The sequence below is a fragment of the Nanorana parkeri genome, unplaced genomic scaffold, assembly GCF_000935625.1.
Source record: "Nanorana parkeri isolate BGI_ZX_2015 unplaced genomic scaffold, ASM93562v1 scaffold11, whole genome shotgun sequence".
Lineage (NCBI taxonomy): Eukaryota > Metazoa > Chordata > Amphibia > Anura > Dicroglossidae > Nanorana > Nanorana parkeri.
The window spans coordinates 3,096,204-3,114,845 of record NW_017306279.1 but is presented as its reverse complement, the minus strand read 5'-3'; the positions used below and the strand labels follow the sequence as shown (position 1 = coordinate 3,114,845).

General features: G+C 43.9%; 1 protein-coding gene across 1 annotated transcript in view; it reads right to left on the bottom strand.

The window, feature by feature from the left end:
• Nucleotides 1–18,441, bottom strand: part of XPO1 (exportin 1) — a 49,862-nt gene extending 31,421 nt beyond the window's left edge. The window contains exons 1-2 of the mRNA XM_018555911.1: nucleotides 17,912–18,441; nucleotides 4,781–4,912 (exon numbers count right to left, since the gene is read on the bottom strand). Coding sequence (XP_018411413.1) covers nucleotides 4,781–4,906 — 126 coding nt within the window. The 5' untranslated portion in view covers nucleotides 4,907–4,912; nucleotides 17,912–18,441. The remainder of the gene's footprint in view (nucleotides 1–4,780; nucleotides 4,913–17,911) is intronic.
• Between the last annotated feature and the right edge of the window lie 201 nt (nucleotides 18,442–18,642).

Here is an 18,642-nt window from a genome sequence, read left to right as displayed (position 1 = left end):
ATATATATGTGTGTGTGTGTGTATATGGCAATGCCATTGTGGTATCTCCACTCCTGTGTCCAGAATCTGAGTGGCCAGTGCATGCTGATGGCACAGGTGTGCACAGCCTTTAAATTAAAGGTGTTGGGCAGGGTTCAAGACTCCACCTGGGAGACAGGAAGGCTCCACCCAGGAGTCAGAGTGGAGTCCAGTGCAGCAGGGTGCTGCGGATTGAGAAAACCCCAGTGTGCCGGTTAGCACATGACTAAGGCTGTCTGGAGGAACAGACAGTGGGCTGAGGCCAGAGCAGCGGTGCTGCAAACGCAAAGCCAGGATGGGCAGGTGCTGCCATGAGATGCTAAAGAACCCCAGCGAGGGTGATTGTTCTGTTTTGTGAACTTTCATTTAATAAAAGTGGGCAAGGACATATATATATATATATATACACACACACACACATACATATACAAATCTTAATAGGAGTGCCATCACTTTAAACAAGCTGCTAGTGGGCTTCAATACTAAAGTGACATTAAAGTCCCAATTATTGAGCTCTTGAGCGGATCATCCAGCGCTGTCCAACGTGCACGCTCACAGCTGCGTGCATTCAGCTCCACTGAGTTTCTCCTCTTCTCCCCTCCGAAGATCTGTACTGGGCATGCGCCTGCCCCATCATCCTGCACGGTCTCTCGAGAATCTTCAGACACAGGTAAGGAATTACCACTTTGGTAACCTTTTTAATTTTCTGCAATGTTTTTTTTAAATATATAGCAGTAGATATATGCAACAAAAAGCAAGTATTTATACCTTAAGGGCCTGTTCATATGAGTTTCAGGTCCTGACCAGTTCCGGATCAGCAGACGCGGTGCTATGTCTTTTGCCGCGTTTTAGATGCGTTCAGCAAAATGTTTTGCTGGAGTGGGGCTGTCAGTATGTTAGCTGCAGCGCAGTGCGTTTGACACGTTTTGCGTTTCCGGACCGTACAAAATGTGACATGCAGTATTTTTCTGTCGTAACCTGAACGGACTGCGCACGTGAGAACTGTAGCCCATAAAACACATAGGGATACATTTTTAGTGCAGGAGCGTACGGATACGGTCAGCACAGAAAACAGACATTGTGTGAACAGGCTCTAAAGCTTGTTGAAGGCCTGATAGCTGCATGTTTAAATTGATAACCAAAACTCTCATTAAGATCTAGGTTTAACATCCCCATAGTGGAACTGAAGTTTTCTTCAACAAAACTGTCTGTAGAAACTTTAGAAATGCGTGCAGTATATACTGCTCTTCTACAAGCTGAAGCCCATGTAAACAAGATCTTTTTCATGCGAAGAACAAATCATAACCACACATTGCATTAGGTAGTGTAACTCCAGCTTTCTTTTTTCATTTTTGAGAGTATATGGAAGCATTAGAACCCATGTTTAACAATCATCTCACTCTGTACAAAACTATAAAAAGTTTAGTTTGGCCTAAAGTTCCACTAGTCTGCTGCATCTCCACTACGCACTAACAGAGCCCAGGTCCTGAATCTGTAAATCTAAGCCTCGAAAAGAATTATGAATTGGATATGTGGAAGAATCCTCTAACCAGTCTGCTGTCAGACCATTTTCCCCACATTATAAAAACTCAATGAGGGGCATTTATCAAACCTGGAGCAACCAAAATCTGGAGGAGTTGTCCATGGTAACCAATCAGCTTCTATCTTGATTGGTTGCCATGGGCAAATGCTCTAGATTTTGTCTGCTCCAGTTGATAAATTTACCTCATTAACTTGAAAATTTACTGAAGACTCACAAAACAATATATTTTATGAAAGCAGAGAAGCTATACAATAAAAACAATTTTATGCTGTGCAACATTTGCCCCCCCCCCCACCCCACCCCCAATTATATTCTAATACATCGGTTGATCTTCGTATAAGCTATTGTACAAAAAATCCTAGCAGAACATTTGCTAATCCCAACAATTCATTTGATTTCATTTTTCAATTTAGGAAATCAATGTAGTTTCCCGAATACCACATTCCCGGTTAATATTTTGTGCGGCCAAAATTTTCCACCCCGTTCCTTCAATGTTTGTCATTACAGTCAAAACTGACCCCCATTAACCACTTGCTGTCCGGAGCAATTTCTTACTATTTGCACAGACACGATATCTGAATTTTTGCTAGAAAAAAAGCTTCAGACACCAAAACAATTAAATATCTTCTGAAAGCAGAGGCACTGTAGAATAAAACAATGCTAGTTGCAATTTTTTACGTTGCACACTCTTTGTGCAAATGGTTTATCAAACCCATATTTTTTAGGATAAAATAATACACTATAATAAAATTTAGAGCACAGAAACAGATATAAATGCCCAATTTTTTGGTAAAATATAAAAGATGGGGTCACGTCAGGTAAATTGAATCAATTTACTATACAAACATGCGTGCCTGTGAAACCGCAAAAAAATATTCCCATAGGTGACGTTTTGAAAGCTTTTACTGCTCATCAGTTTAGTGTTAACAGTGATTGATGGGCCTAAAATTATTGCCCTCACTCTGAAGCTCGTGGCTTTATGTAATGTATGGCTTGTGTATGTGCATGCACGTGGGGGCAGGGAGCTTTAAAACATTTTTTTTATGTTACTTTCATTTTTACAAGCCCCCTATGTAAGCAAATATAAGGTGACAGGCCCTCTTCATGAAGACATCAGAGGTCTTTTAGACCCCTATCACCTAGGGACCCCAAAGAAGCTGATGAAGCAGAGACCTGCTTTACCAGCTTCTTCTCCTGGCTCTAAAAGCCGAAGAATGTACACAGTGACACCGGAAGTGATGTAATACACATCACTTCCAGGTCCAGTGATCGGAGGAGAGATCAGCGGCTGGAAGTTTGCTGATCTCCCTCAGGTTAATGCGGTCCCGGGCTGCACAGGCGACAGCAGGGGTGGGGGCTGAGCACACTCCGCCGCTCAGTACACAGCCTCCGAATTGCTGCCTGTACCTTAACAGCCATCACCAGCTATTTAAAATTATACCAAAGAACACGGCTCCAGCAGCTGTGTTCTTGGTATAACCACTTCAGGCGGAGGACGTATATATACGTGAACCCGCCTAAAGTGGTTAAAGGAAAACTCCGGTAAAATTCTTAACCTGCCAAGCCTAAGTGCTAGTTTTCATCTAGGGTGTATATTAAATTTATACTCACCTGAGCTTTGCAGCCAGATGGAGCTATTAGACTGGTCCCTTGAGCCTCTTCCCCTCTGCTCTGGCAGTCTAAGGTCCTGCGAGTCATGTCCAATACACTGTGTATAGGATGTGAGGATGCTGAGGGCCATAACATCATTGCAGCGAAGGAGGACGACAGGCTGTAGGGAGCGCCATAACAGTCAGCTGGCTGATGAAAACCAGTACTTAACACTTGGAGTGCGGGGGTAGCTGCACTGCAAGGGTTAAGAATAATTTTAACAAGAGTTAGCTATAAAAAAAAAAAAATTGAATGAACGTTCTGAAAACAGAAATTCTAACCGTGTATACCAAGCATAAGTTTATAGTTATTTTCTTTATTTCGATCACTAGAGCCGCTTGATGGCATGTAGAAGGGATAAAGTCGCCACCTAAGTTTGAAAACAAGCTAATGACTGCTTTTGCGGCTGTGAGCTTTCTGCCCTGGCTTTGGCAAGTATCTGTGTGCTAACTTGCTCAGAATCGCTAAAGAATGACTCTAGCAAGACTACCCTTTGCATCACACAATTTGGAGCCTTTTGCCCCGCTTCTCCCGGAACCTCCACGGATCCTGTCCACAAACTGAAGACAAGGGGCAGAGTATCATCCTCCAAGGCTCCGTTGTCACCTAGGAGTAGCAGGAAAGCGCATGAAAAGTGCAAAAAAAATGAACGCTTTAACGCATGGCCACAAAATACACAGAAACACGAACTGAATTTGTGTTATTACTGGTTAAAGTTGAACTATGAGGTGAGTGCTTTTCACTCACCTCATAGTTCTAGCCGACCTGTGACAATGAGACTGTGACAATGAGACTGTCACAGGTCGGCTCAGTAGATCGGGAGGTGAGCGAACACATACCGGGTTCGCTCGCCTCTCGATCCTGTCACAGCTCTCTGCCGTGACAGGGGGAGGGGCTGGATTCCCCTCTCCCTGCTCCGATCTGCCAGCGTTGACTGGCGGAACTGACGGGGGAGGGGGCGGGTACAGCTGGCTCTGCCTCTAGATAGGCAGAGCCACCTGTCACTCACGCAGCTAGGCGGATCCCGTCATCTAAGTCGGGATCCGCTCCGGCGTCTCAGTATACCGCGAGCTGTAGCTCGCGGAATACTGAGCTTAGGGTAACGGGAGGACGCTAGTTTGTGGCACCCCAAACGCGGTCGGGAGTACGTGTACAGAGGGGGGGAAAACACAACGCATTTCCCAGATTTTGCTACATGCACTACTTTTCCACATTTGCTGTGCATATAGGAACCCACTGAAATATGGGGAAGCGCGTTCATCTACACCTAGGTGTGAAGGGAGCCCAAAGAGCGAGACTGAGGCAAGAGCGGGACTGAGGCAGACTGCACCCTCTTGTCTACAGAAACCACCAATGCAGATTACAGGAGCAATGTTGTCCAGAGTGAACACTGCAAAAGGTATTGCTGGAGACAAAAATCCTTATCTATCCATCTATCATATTTCCTGCAGTTGTCCCAGAATACAAAAAATAATGTACTGAAAGCAACAAAAAAATTTTTTTTAATAGTAATATATACAGGTTGTGATGGGGGGAAAAAAACAAACAAACCAAACAAAAACAAACTACCTGAGATCCTTCTCCATGGTATAAGCAATTGACGACATTGTCCAAAAGGTTGATGTCCAACTTCTGGCTGAAATCCAGCAGCTGTCGAGCTGCATGGTCTGCTAACATGGTCATAATTGCTGGCATAGATTACTGAAAATACAACACATTTTTAATTAGATTTATAGCAAGGTTTCAGGATCTAAATGTTAGGTTTAAGACTAAGACATGAACAACAAAAACAATCAAGAGTCAAAAATACAAATGAGGTCAGTGGGCATCACATTACATTTAGAATACTTTTAGATGCAGTTTGACAAGACAGGAGTACACATCTACAATGCTCCCATTTTACACAAACTGTATCATTACCCCCAAAGCACAGAATAATACTATAATACAGCAACAGATTTACACTGCTAAGAAAACACAAACTAAAGCCAAACACTGCAAATTTAGACATTAAAAAGGACCCCTAACCTAATGTACCATTTTAATAAAAAAAAAAAAAAAGAAGCTGATTTTGAAATTGATGGCAGCAACACGTCTAAAGGTGCCCATACACTGTACGATTATTGTACGATAATCGCGGGAAATCCTGCGATCGTATGATAATCGCAAAGTGTATGGAAGGCGTGCGACCGTTTCTACTGTACGGTCGCACGTCTTCCGTCGAACAAGCAGGCTGTGTGGCGTGCTTGTTCGACAACTGCCGAACTGGCCGGAGTGTGCACGTGCACACTGCCTGTTCAGCATTGCAGCCATCGGAAGCCCGCCCCTCAGCGGGGCGGGCTTGCGATGATCGCAAGTACGATCTGCCTGTCCAAGATGGGCAGATCGTACCTTTTTTTAATTGCTTTACAACCCTCGCAAGACAAAAAAGTCTTGTGAGGGTTGTAGTGTATGGCCACCTTTGAAGTTGGGACAGGGCAACAAAAAAGGCACTGCAAGGTGACATTGTAACGAGATAATCAAGGTTATTCACTTCACCTCTCTGTGGTCATTTTGACGGCTGATAGATGATGATGAGCAATACATAATCTATGCACACATATTAAACGGGTCCACAAGCTTCCATATTCAATATCATCACAATACCGTTGTAACTGTGAAACATGCATACAAACAATGCATGTGAATACTCTAAAGATGGATGGCTGGTGCTCGCTACAATTGTCTTTGTAGTTATATACGTCTCATGTTGGCACACCAGCCATCCATCTTTAGAGTATTCACATGCGTTGTTTGTACGCATGTTTCACAGGTTTAACGGTATTGTGATGATATTGAATATGGAAGCTCGTAGACCCGTTTAATATGTGGACACAGATTATGTACTGCTCATAGCAAAGCTTTTAGTGATTATTAGATGCCATCTTAAATTAGACTCAGGTGTTTTCCGGTTATGATTGGTTATTTTTGAAAGTACTATGTATAATTCATTGTCAGATGTGCCTAACCTGACGAAGGACTGCTATTGGTCTGAAAGCGATGTATTTACACGAGGTGCTGAAGACAAAATAAGTTTGCATTTTTTTTAGATGATAGATCACACACACGATTTTTTATACCAAAAACTTTGACAAACTTTTTAAAATTATTTAGTTTTTTTTCACTTTTCTGTTGGGGGCTTTGGGGAAATATCAGGGGTCTGTTTTAAAATAGAAAGAGATTGAGGACAGATTCCTAAATCTTTTTCCGCAGCCCGTTATGATTGAGTTTACATACGATATAAATTAATTTAACCGCTTGCCGTCCGCCCGTTGTGAAAAAACAGACAGACTGCAAAGTCCCATGGGCGGGTTGCTGTAAGACAGCATTTTTTCCTGCTCGCACAGGCAGAAAAAACTTGCCCATTCTTTACAGCCGTTACCGTCTGTTTCACATACAACCGATCAGTGGCTCTATAGCCGCCGATCGGCTGTATGTTGCCATTTGCCCGCCCCGCAGCATGGAGTGCCCCCTCTCCTAACCGCCTCACCTTCAATCCTGGGATCCGCTAGCCCATCTGATCTCGTTGCTGATCTCCGTCCGGGCTGTGAATGCAGAAGTGATGTGTAATACATCACTTTCGCATTCACCTGTCAGTCCTCTGGCTGCTATAGCCAGAGAAAAGAAGCTGATGAAGCAGATCTCTCTGCTTCATCAGCTTCTTTTGGAGTCCCCAAGTGACATTAGGGGTCCTACAGACCCCAATGTCTCCATAAAGAGGACCTGTCAGTGAGCCTTTGCTGTTATATAGGGGGATCGTTATCCCCCTATGTGATTGCAATAACAATAAGTGTAAAAAAATAAATATAAAAAGTTAAAAAAACACGAGTCAGAGATTCCATACCATATGGGACCCATGGCCTTCCATTTTCCTATCCACTCTTGATCCAATAACACGAAACCTCATTCGCTAGCTACCCATCGCGCCATGGCGCTCAGGCGGTAGTCACCACCCTTTCAGTCTTCCACTCTTCTTCCTTCCCCCCCAGCAGCCAAAACTTCTCCACAAGCAACCACATACTATAATGAGTATCAGCGACAACCAGTATTACTCCCCCCCTGCCCCCTCCCCTAAAAGGTTATGTTTATTGTTATATGCCGCCTACTGTACAGACGATACGTTGCTCCCCTACACAGCTGTTACTAGATGATATTTGTATGTCTTGCATTTCAAAAACCTAATAAAACATACTAAGAAAAAAAGTAAAACAAATTTAAGTCCCTCACCCCCCAGTTTACACACATAAACGTAAATATGCATCAGATGCGCCAGCGAGCGAAAATGACAATTGCGCTACACATATCGCCGCGAACGTCGGAGAGCAATGATTTTAGGGCCATCAATCACTGATAACACTAAACTGATGAGCGGTAAAAGCTTTTAAAGCGTCGCCTATGGCCAATTTTGGGTAATGTAGTTATTTGAGGTTTTGCGCAATTTTAAGGCTTGACAGGCTTGGTGTTTTTTTACCCGACTTGACCCCGCCTTTTATATTTTACCAAAAAATTGGGTAATAAATGTTTTAGAATTAATGTTCTGTAATTTTTCCTTAATATAGCAAAAAAATAAAAACCCCAGTGGTGATTAAATACCACCAAAAGAAAGCTCTAGCTTTCCTCAAAAAATGGTATAAAATTCATTTCAGTACAGCGTTGCATGACGGAATAAATGTCAATCATAGTACCGCAGCGCTGAATACTGAAAAATGGCCTGGATGGGAAGGAGGTATTAACACCGCGGACTTCAAGTGGTTAAAAAGAGAACTATGAGGCAAGTGATTTTTCACTCAACCTCATAGTTCGAGCCGACGTGCGACAATGAAACTGTCACACGTCGGCTCAATAGATCGGGAAGTGAGCGAGCACATACCGTCGCTCGCTCACTTCTCGTCATGTCCCAGCAGAGAGCCGTGATTGTCACTCACGGCTCCCTGCCGGGATTCCCCCCTCCAGCGCTGAGTGGCGGAACGGACGTGGGAGGGGGCGAGTACAGCTGGCTATGCCTCTAGATAGGCAGAGCCAGCTGTCAATCGCGCAGCTGGGCGTATCTCGACAGTAATGTCGTGATCCGTCCCGGCTGCAGCAGTCTCAGTATACCGCGAGCTGTAGCTCGCGATATAGTGAGTGAGCTTTGGGTCACGGGAGGACACTTGATTATGTCCTCCCATGATCTTTAGAAGAAAGTGAAGATGTGGCACCATTAGAAATAGTAAAGGATTTGGAAAGATAAAAGCAAATATTTTTGGCCCATTAGCTATCTGACTTTAGGGATTTAACCAATCCCAGGCATATAGGGATGGCGATAACGATTTGGACAATTAAAGTTTAAAAAAATTTCTCTGAACACCACTACAATAGACCTGCAATTAAGCAACCCATATGCAATTAAAGTGCAGGCCTTGTTCACACTATACTGCTGACTTTTTCTGCACAGGAACAATTAAGCTCATGTGATCAACGCTATGTGCCCGGTTCACACCACAATGTGGGTGTAATGGCAGGTGCATTACAGAAAATCGCAGACATGCTTCATTTTTCCACAGCACACTGGATGCCACTGCAGTGCTGGGAGGGGACCTAAATGGATCGTACAATGTAAACAGTGACAGCTCCAGCAGTGTGAGATACACTAAGCCCTCGTTCACACCTGAACGTTTTGTAGCGCGTTCTACGCTCGACGAACACTCTACAAAACGCTCAAAAATATAAATCCCATTGTATTCAATGGTCTCGTTCCCACCTTGGCGTATTTCCGCCCGTCCCTAACGCGCTACAAAACAGCCCACGCCTGAAAAGGTACTACTTTGGGCCGTTATGTTGCGCGTTTCCATTGGGCTACAGCCAAGTAGCCTTCGGAAACGCGCAACGTTTTTTACCGCGAATCGCGGTAAAAAAAAAACACGCGACAGACGCGCATATGCAATACGCCTAGGTGTGAACGAGACCTAACAGAGTGGGCACAACACACTAGCTCATCCACTAAAACAGAACATTTTAGAGGACTGGCTAATGTGAACAGGCCCTTAGCTGTGAAACAGATTTAACAAAGATCATATGAGCTTAATTACAGCCATTTTGTTGACAACCCCCACTCACACACACTTTTTGGAGGTTCAAAAGTAAATTGGACAAACTAAAAATTCTAAATAAATATCTTCATTACTTTGGTGAAAATCTTTTGTAGTCAATGACTGCCTGAAGCCTGAAACAGATATACATAACCAAATGCTATGTTTATTCCCTAGTGATGCTTTGCCAGGCCTTCACTGAAGCAGTTTTAAGTTGCTGCTTGTTTGATAAGAAAGCTGCATGTATGTTCAATTGGAATGACGTTAGGTGACATGGGGCCTGCGTTGACAGGTGTTTGTGTGCATCAAACAGTTTTTGCATTTCCATGCAAGTCTGAGTGCAAATCCTGCTTGAAGCAGGTGAAATGCAGGTTACAGTACGTTAACTGCATGTTAAATGCACTTGAATTCTGAATTCTCTCAGAAGCATCTCAAGTTGATGCCATTATCAGAAGCCCAAAGCCTGTTGACACCAGCCCTAGAAGAATTTTCCACTTTTTTGCTTTCAAAAGCTCCTGGGTTGCTTTTATATTATGTTTTGTGCCAACTGCACAGTGAACCATCATCCTGTCAGCTTTGCATCTGAGCAGATAGTATAGCCAGACACGCAACTTAATATTCCTTCTGCTGCCTCTGTCAGCAGTCAAACAATAATCAAACAATAGAATTCCATTTCCAACGGCAGCCATACCTGTCCAGGTTATAACACTGCCTCCACCATAGATGATGCCCTGTTCTGTGCTTCAACACTACCATAAAGTGCCAAACCTTTGATGATTAGAATGATCTAGCATTAAGAAATAGCACAGGCAATGAAAGCTGCTGTCGGTTACAGGCATCTGTAGGCGTCTACACTTTATATATGTCAGCACCCTTTTCCCTTGTCAAGCTGGCCACAGACCTTACAACCATCGCACGGCATTTATCTCACGAACATGCCACGCACCCGCCGACAATCGTACGATTCTCGACGGGTGTTCGAACATGTTCCTGAGCCCGTACAGTAGAAACAGTTGCACGCCTTCCACACACCTTGCGATAATCGTACGATCATCGCAAGGTGTGTGGGCACCTATAGTGTGATTACTTTATATGAGTAGCAACCCCCTAGCCTCGGAACCTAAATAGAAGCAGGTACCTCATGAAGAAAATGAAACATGCAAGAAAGGGGAGAATGAACATTCAGGTTCCTGTGAATGATGGTCAGATTGCCAAGACATTGTGTTCAGGTTGGTGAATGTGCCCAATTCCTGAACTATAGGCAGGAAAACAATGTGCTGGCCCTGGGGATTACTCATTTTTCAACTGGCTGTACACAAGTATCCTTTGAGATACTCTGTGAATAGAACAATCAAGGGACTTCATGTGATTTCACTATTGAACTGCAAATTGATTTAGTTCTCCATCGAAAAATTCTTGAAAATATACTTTTAGAACTGCATTCCGACAACCCATACACTGAATTCTGAATGTATAACTTATCAAACTTTTGAATGAAACTGGATACAACAGATGCTGTGCTGGCTACAGATTTTGGCCAGATTTGTCTATGTATACCCATTTTCTTTTTTGGCAAGCAGGAAGGCTTTTTGCGCAGTTTATTGTAAAATTGTGCTGTAAAAAGCCTGAATTTTCCCTTAGTGCTGGTTCACACCTGGGCGTTTTCCATCACTGATCGAAGCGCTGAAAAACGCTCAGCAAGGGAAATCCCATAATTTCCTATGGGCATGGTTCCCACCTGGTCATATTTCAGCGTGTAGAAACGCGCTGAAAAATGCCCTACGCCCAAATAAGTACAGGAGCTTCTTTTGGGGGCATTTTTCCGTGCGTATCCATTGGCATTCCCGAGTGTGGCTCAGGGTTAACAAAGCGGTAACTAGGACTTACCTTGTCCGCGATCCGCGCTGTGCCCTCCGGCCGTTGCCGTCTTCCGTCCCTTGTGAGCGGCCATGTCACAGGGGGGTGGAACCGGCGGGAAGTTTGAAAGTTTAAAAAAAAAAAACGTAAAAAAAAAAAGATAGAAAATAAAAAGGAGAAATAAAAAAACAAAAAACATACCACCAGGGACGTAGAAAAACGAGCGTCGAACGCACATTTCACTGAACGAAAAAATGCGCTAAAAAACGCACCTATAGTGTGAACCCAGCCTAAAGGTTCACTTGTCAGATCATTTAGAAGTAGTGAGGTGCAGCTTAAGTTGCCGTTTAGGCGCCTTAACATGCAGCATGTAAAAGAATAAGCTGAAAGTGATGTCTGTAACTTTAAGTGGAAGATATGATACATGCACTTTTCAGATATTCATGTGCTAAATATAACCTTAAACAAACAGCTCAGTCACTACAGTAGTGCTTACAATTTAAGCAAAGAAAAGCATCCACCAGCATTTACAGATCAGACAAATCATTACTGTTTATCTGTAAATACCTCTGATGTTGGTTGAGATGGTCTTTCTATACAGGCAATAAAACAACACTTAAAAAAAAAACATTGAGAAAAAAAAAATCATGCACCAATGAAAAATAAAATCTCATAATTCAAACCTCCAACTTAAAGCAAAAAATAACCTTAAAAAAAATACAATAAATCATAATTTAATGTTCTCAATCCTTTAAAAAGTTTAAAATTAAGCCTAAAAAAGCCTATCACTTCATTTTTTTTTTTTAAATTCTGGTCTGGAATATCCTGACCTGCTAGTCTGGTGCCACATTGCAGGGAAAGCCAGAGAATGGAATACATCTATAGCTGGATACATGCAGGTGCAATCTCCGCAGCATTAGAAATGTAAAAATGCAAAAATATGCCGGCTATAGGGAAAATGTATAAAGCAGCAGTATGGCCTATCCATGGGGATACCACTACACTAAAAAAGGTTTCTACATGTTTCACAAATATATTTTCTATTCAGCTTGCTTTGGTACTCTGAAGCAAGAGAAGTCCCATTCATTCAAATGAAGATTTAAAAATAAAAGGTTCCAAAAGGAAAAAAAAAAATACAAATCTTTTGATCTGAAAGTGGTAATAAATCTGAAAATCTCGGCTTATACTCGAGTATATACGGTATATGCAAAAACATGAGAAAAAAAAGTTACAAAATAGGTTTAAAAAAAACCAAAATACTCACCTGTGTCCCAGCTGCTTGCTCCTGCTGCAGAAACAAGCTTCACCAGCGGCTATTCAGGAGGATGTGAGCATGTGCAGTGGAGATCAATGGAGGGGAAGAGAAGAGCTACGGTGTAAGTGCATGCACTGAAACACAAAAGACTGAGGGAGTGGAGGAGAGGAGGGTCTTTTAAACAGATTAAGTGACGTGTTTCCTGTGTGTGGGGGAGGAGATTCCATCTCTCGTGATGCTGTCCTGGAAGACGTTATGGGAAAAACTCCGTAGGACATGAACTATGGATCAGAAACCGGTACCAGCACTGAAAGGGACTGCTGAAAATGAATGGGAGGAAGAAGATGCTCAGATCAAGAGGCATCACTTAAGGTAAGTACTTAGAGCAGCATGGGGGGGGGGAAATAGACTTTGTTTCTTACAGGAGAAATGAATGACAAAAGTCTACATGTTTATAAACAGCTTTATCCAGTAATTTTTCAGTATTTAATATATTAAAGAAAAATGACAGAATAAAAAAAAACAAAAAACTGTTTCCCCTATATTAAATTCTAAAACATTTATTAACAGTTTATTGAACAGTTAGGGGACCCCCATTTATATCCATCCGACATTCGCAGCGATATGCAACATGTGTAGCGCAATTGTCGTTTTCACGATCTGGTTCGCCGGACACGCATTTAAGTTTAAATGTGCGTAAACGAAGAGGGGGGGTTTACTTTTTTTATTTGTGACTTATTTTTTTATAACTTTTTTTATTTATATATATTTTTACACTTATTGTTATTGCTATTACATAGGGGGATACAATCCCAAAAAATCACTCCGTACAACTGATCGGCGGCTATAGAGCCGCTGATCGGCTGTATGTGTAACAGCCGTTAACGGCTGTAAAAATGAGCGGGTCTTTCCTGCCCCCTAGTGCGCGCGAGCAGGAAAGAAAATGTGAGTCTGCCTTCCGTCCGTTTTTTCTTAACGGGCGGACGTCAGGAGGTTAAGCTGTCCATACACCTGACAATAATCGTGGGTAATCCCACGATCATACGAGAATCGGAAGGTGTATGGGCAGCGTGCAACCGCATTTACTGTAAAGTCGTACGATTTTCGGCGGGTTGGTAGCGCAAGACAAAAGCCGCGCGGGCCGAGGTGCGCAAGCGCCCACTCACCATTGCAATCATCTGTAAGCCCTCCCCTCAGCGGGGAGGACTTGCGATGATTGCAAGTACAATCTGCCTGTCCAAGATGGGCAGGTCTTACAAACTTTTAATCACCTTACAACCATCGCACATCGAAAGTCATGCGATGGTTGTAAGGTGTATGGCCACCTTAAGTCATCAATATGTTTTCAGAAGCTCAGCTCACTCTACTCTGCCCACTCCCAGCTGTGACTTGGCAGCCTGCCAGTCTTCTAATCTTAAATGTAAACACAGAGCAAGATCACATGAGGAGGAAAGAGTGGAGACCGAATCTGAACAGGTTCAACGCTTCTCTTGTCAACTTTGGGGATAAATTGCTCCATAGTACCTGCAGCTACAAAAGTTAGCAATTACTTGCTTTAAAGTGACATTAAAGTCACCCCCCCTCCCCCATGCTGGGTTAAGGACTTACCTTAAATGGTGCCTCTTGATTTGATCATCTTTCCAGTAGTTTTCAGAAGTCCTTGCAGTGCTGGTCTCTGATCCAGCACTGACAGCTGTGACTTCTGTGTCCCACGGCATCTGTCCGCATGCACTTACACTGTGTCTCTCCTCTTCTCCCGGCCGAAGATATCTACTGCGCATGCGCCCAACCCCATGATCCTTTACGTCCGCTAGAGAATCATCACACAGGAGAGAGCGACGGAGACACGGGTAAGTAATTACCTATTTGGTAACTTTTTTTTCATGCTTTTGCATATATCTTCTGCTTGCTAGCAGTTTTAAACCAAAACTACTTTAAATCCATTTACTGCTTGTTAAGAATATATATATACACACGCACCTCTCAACCTGCATAACCTCAGGACCCACATTACGTCGCACTGCACCAGAACATTGCGGTACCTCGCATTCTAATGTGGGCTATCGAAGTGTGGGTGGGAGGTGCGTTTGGGGTGACATTCATATAAAAATGGCAATACAACGCACATCCTGCACCTGAACCAATTATGTGGTACAGTGCGTTAATTGCTTGGGACTGTGCATTTAACAGGCTGTAATAGTGTGAACAACCCCTCAAAAACACAGACACACACAACCACAATCTAACACACTTAAAAACATTTTTTTAATTTTGTGGTAAGAAGGGGAGTGAGTCACAGGACTGCCAAACCCAGAAACACCAGCTATTTGTCTTCATTACCTGAAGCTGAACATGTGAAATGAAGCAGCTGGTGGGCTGCCATAAAAAGTTATTCTCCTTTGCCTTGCATGAGCAAAGCACAGCATTGTTTAAAGTGGGCCTAAACCCTTTAGGAACCCTGAGATATCCCACCAACCACTGCTTCTCCCAATCAAAGTTGCCATTAGACCTTGAGGGTTATTCACTAAAGGGTGAAGAGTTTGGAGAAGTCAGGAGAAGTGAACAATCTAGGCCAAAACAGCTGATTTGGAAAAATTCTCCAGTTCAGCTATGTTGTCCTAGATTGTACACTTCTCCTGACCCTGAAGGTCTAATGCTAGCTTTCTGATAATGAGGAGCGCTTGGGGTACCCAGAGGGTTTAGATCCAGTTAAAGGGGCCAGCAGACTCTTCTACTCACCGATTGTTTTATACCAAGAATGGAACAGCAACATGTGGCTCATTGGTCATTAGGTGTACAGCATTAACACATGACTGAACACTTATTGACAGCTAAACTGTATGATAACTGTTGATGCAGCCTACTAAACAAACAAAAAAGGGATAGATATTTAGCAAACTATTTTCATTAAAAAATGGGTATTTTGTTGTGTTTTGGGGCATTTAATTAAATTTTTCACTAAATATTGGGGTTTAATAAGGAGTTGCGCTAATATTACGCAACATAAAAATTTGCAACTACCACCATTTTATTCTATAGAGTCTTGGCATTCAGAAAATATATAATGTTGGGGGGGTTTTAAGTAATTTTCAGGCCTAAAATTTGGAATATAACATGGGTACAAAAAAATGGGGAAAAGGCCTCAGTCATGAAGGGGTTAAATAATGCAGAATTCCCTTCTTAAAGCAACATTAAAGTCAAAAAATCCCCCCCCCCCCCTCCCAATGTTAATTAAAGCACTTGCCTTAAATGAGGTCTCTTAATCTGATGATCTTCCCCTGTCCTTTTCAGCCTTCTCTCCAGCGCTGACTCCTCTGTCCTTGCTGGCACTTCCTGTCCCACGGTGTCTGCATGCGGGTGCACGCATCCAAAGACTTACCTTGCGTCTCTCGAAAATCCGAACTGCGTATGCGCCCGGCCAAAGATGCTTTGCGGCCGCCCGAGCTGCTTCGGATTTTCGGATGGGTGCGCGCGGTGAAGACAGGAGTAAGTTTAAACCGCTTTTAAAGCATTTAAAAAAAATAAATATGCTTGCTAGCAGTAGATATATGCAAAAAAACTGGAGGGTTTAGAAACCCAACCCTTTAAGCAAAGTAAGCAAAAATTTTAAATATTTAAGTATATCAAACTCATCTTAAAAGATTAGGACTTATTAGGAAATATGACTTACCAATAACTATCTTTTTAACCAGATCTTATTTGACCAATTGCTACTGACATTTTTAATAAAATGATTAAAAATACATTTCTGTAGTCGTCAACTCATTAAATTAACATTTCTTAATATAATATTTAATTTTCCCAAGGCCCTTTTAGTGAATACTTGGTATATTGACTATTTGAAAACCTACCCCTTCCAATATGGGCCTAGTGCCTGCAAGAACTGGCAATGATGCCTGTAGCAACCACTGAGCTTGGCCATTACATTCTGTAAACATTAAAAGACACATGCAGGGAGACACTAATTGCTGTTGTCAACACAGACACAGGCATATCATGAAACCTAAATTTGAACCTGGCCATGAAAGACTAAAGAAGCAAGTTAATAATCCAAATGCTATACTCCTAGGTGGCTGTGTTCTTACATGAAAATGAATTACCGTACATATAGTTTATATGAAACCCAACAAGAGATGGCTATTAATGCAAAAAAACAAAAACATAGGGACTTCCAGTGGAAAGAAGGGGTACCCTTGGCTTCTGACTGGATGCTGCACATTACTACACACTAAAATGTTTGCTCATTGTCACGGGTGACAGAGGGTTATGACACTTCCCTTGCAAAGATGGAATCCTGATTCTCATCAGGCAAATATTTGTGATAAGTTTTTTCTCGCAGCGTTCTGTGGGTCACGAATATGTAACGTGCTCCAGTGTCTTGGGGTCACAAATATGTAACGTGCTCCAGTGTCGTGGGGTCACAAATATGTAACGTGCTCCAGTGTCTTGGGGGTCACAAATATGTAATGTGCTCCAGTGCCTTGTGGGGGTCACAAATATTTAACCTGCTCCAGTCTCTTGGGGTTACGAATATGTAATGTGCTCGTGTCTTGCCATAATCAGAAAACAATACTAGTACAGTCTGGCTCTGTATAGCCAAACATTGACACAAGGATAAAAAGGAACAGACCATTCCCAATTCAGTCCGCTGCCAGTATTAGCTCAGGCTGATACTACAAGGCAGGTGCTGGGCATCACATGATCACATTCATGGATGTTGTTTATTACTGGGATCCGAGCAGCGTGACACTGGAGCCCACCTGGCCGCACAGCTCCCCCTCTCCTGCAGGTAGCAGGGGACGGTGTGTGTGTCTCGCTCGAGCTGCCTCTCCCTGCCCCTCCCCGGCACGTGACGCTGCTCGCGGAGCTCTCCACACACTGTAGCACTTCTGGAAATTTCCACTCCACCAGCAACTCGCGAAAACACAGGAGCCCGTTGAGCTAAGCCGACACACTGCGCTCCTGTGTAGCCCTAATCGGCAGGGCCCATAGGAAAGTCCCCTGAAAGCCTGAGGCCTACTGGGCCCAGATATAGTCAGCTCTCTACCAAGGGGAGATTGACCCTTCTTCCCTCCTGCCTTAGGGCATCACAACACGGGCACAGCGCAGGCTAGAGACACATGTCTTAATCACAATTACCCCGCATGTCAAGATCACACGTGGAGGCCACACACAGCACCTCCGTCCTCAGCTCCAGTGTGATGTACACACCCCCTCCCGTACACAGTCACGTCCACACAGCAGCGAGGCCCGCTTCTAGGAAGCCAAAGCTGCCGCCCACCATCACCCCTCATTCGGTCAGGATCATTCCCATTCTCGCTAGTTGTCTGAGGCAACAATGCCCGCTGCCCACCGCTTCCCATTTCACGGCCACAGGGGCAGCCCGCGACCTTCCAGCTGTGGGGGGAGCACATGTCCGGCCTGCCGAGGCTGGAAGGCCGCAGCGAGGAAGACACCAGAGGCCTGTCAGGAGTCACTTACCGAGAGCGGAGCTGCCTCTTCCTCAGCACGGACTACGATCCAATAATAATCCAGCACTGCGCTTCACATAGAAGTCCCCGCGGGCGGGTGTGAGGCCCCGTCGGTCTCTGTTTAATAATAACAATTGGTTGTATGGCGGGTTTATTAGCGGAGAAAGTGGAGCCGTCCGCCCTTGTTCTCCAATGAATGGGAAGGGGATAGTGTCCGGGCCTAGGCCGGGCTCTCGCCTCACACACACACTCACTACTAGTAATGAATGGCCAATAATAATTATAATGTCTCCGGGGGACCTCTAGCACATTGTAGGAGAGGCTTCCCGGGTGGCAGACTATGAGGCGAACAGTGTTTTCAAGTTACTCGCCGTGATGGAGGCGCGGCAGAGCGGGCAGGCAAGCTGAAAGAGGCGCTTCTTCTACTCTAGTGCCACACACTCGCAACCGGTTGAAACCGGTTCAGACTGGGACATTCCATCTCCGTTTAGTTCTCAAGCCCATGGCGCCGCCGAGCGTTTGGAAACCTGCGTAGCTCCTCCTTCCACTAACGCTCATTGGCCGAGTGCCTATCCCGGGCATAGCCGGTTGGCCGCCAGGAACGCTTGTCAATTTGCTAAAAGTTAACGCCCCCTTCTCCCCTTGTTTTATTTTTTTCATTCGAGCTCATTGCCGCGAAGCGACTACAGAAGAAGCAGAGGGATGACGTGCTGGATAAGCTGCGGGGCGCTGGTTGGCCGA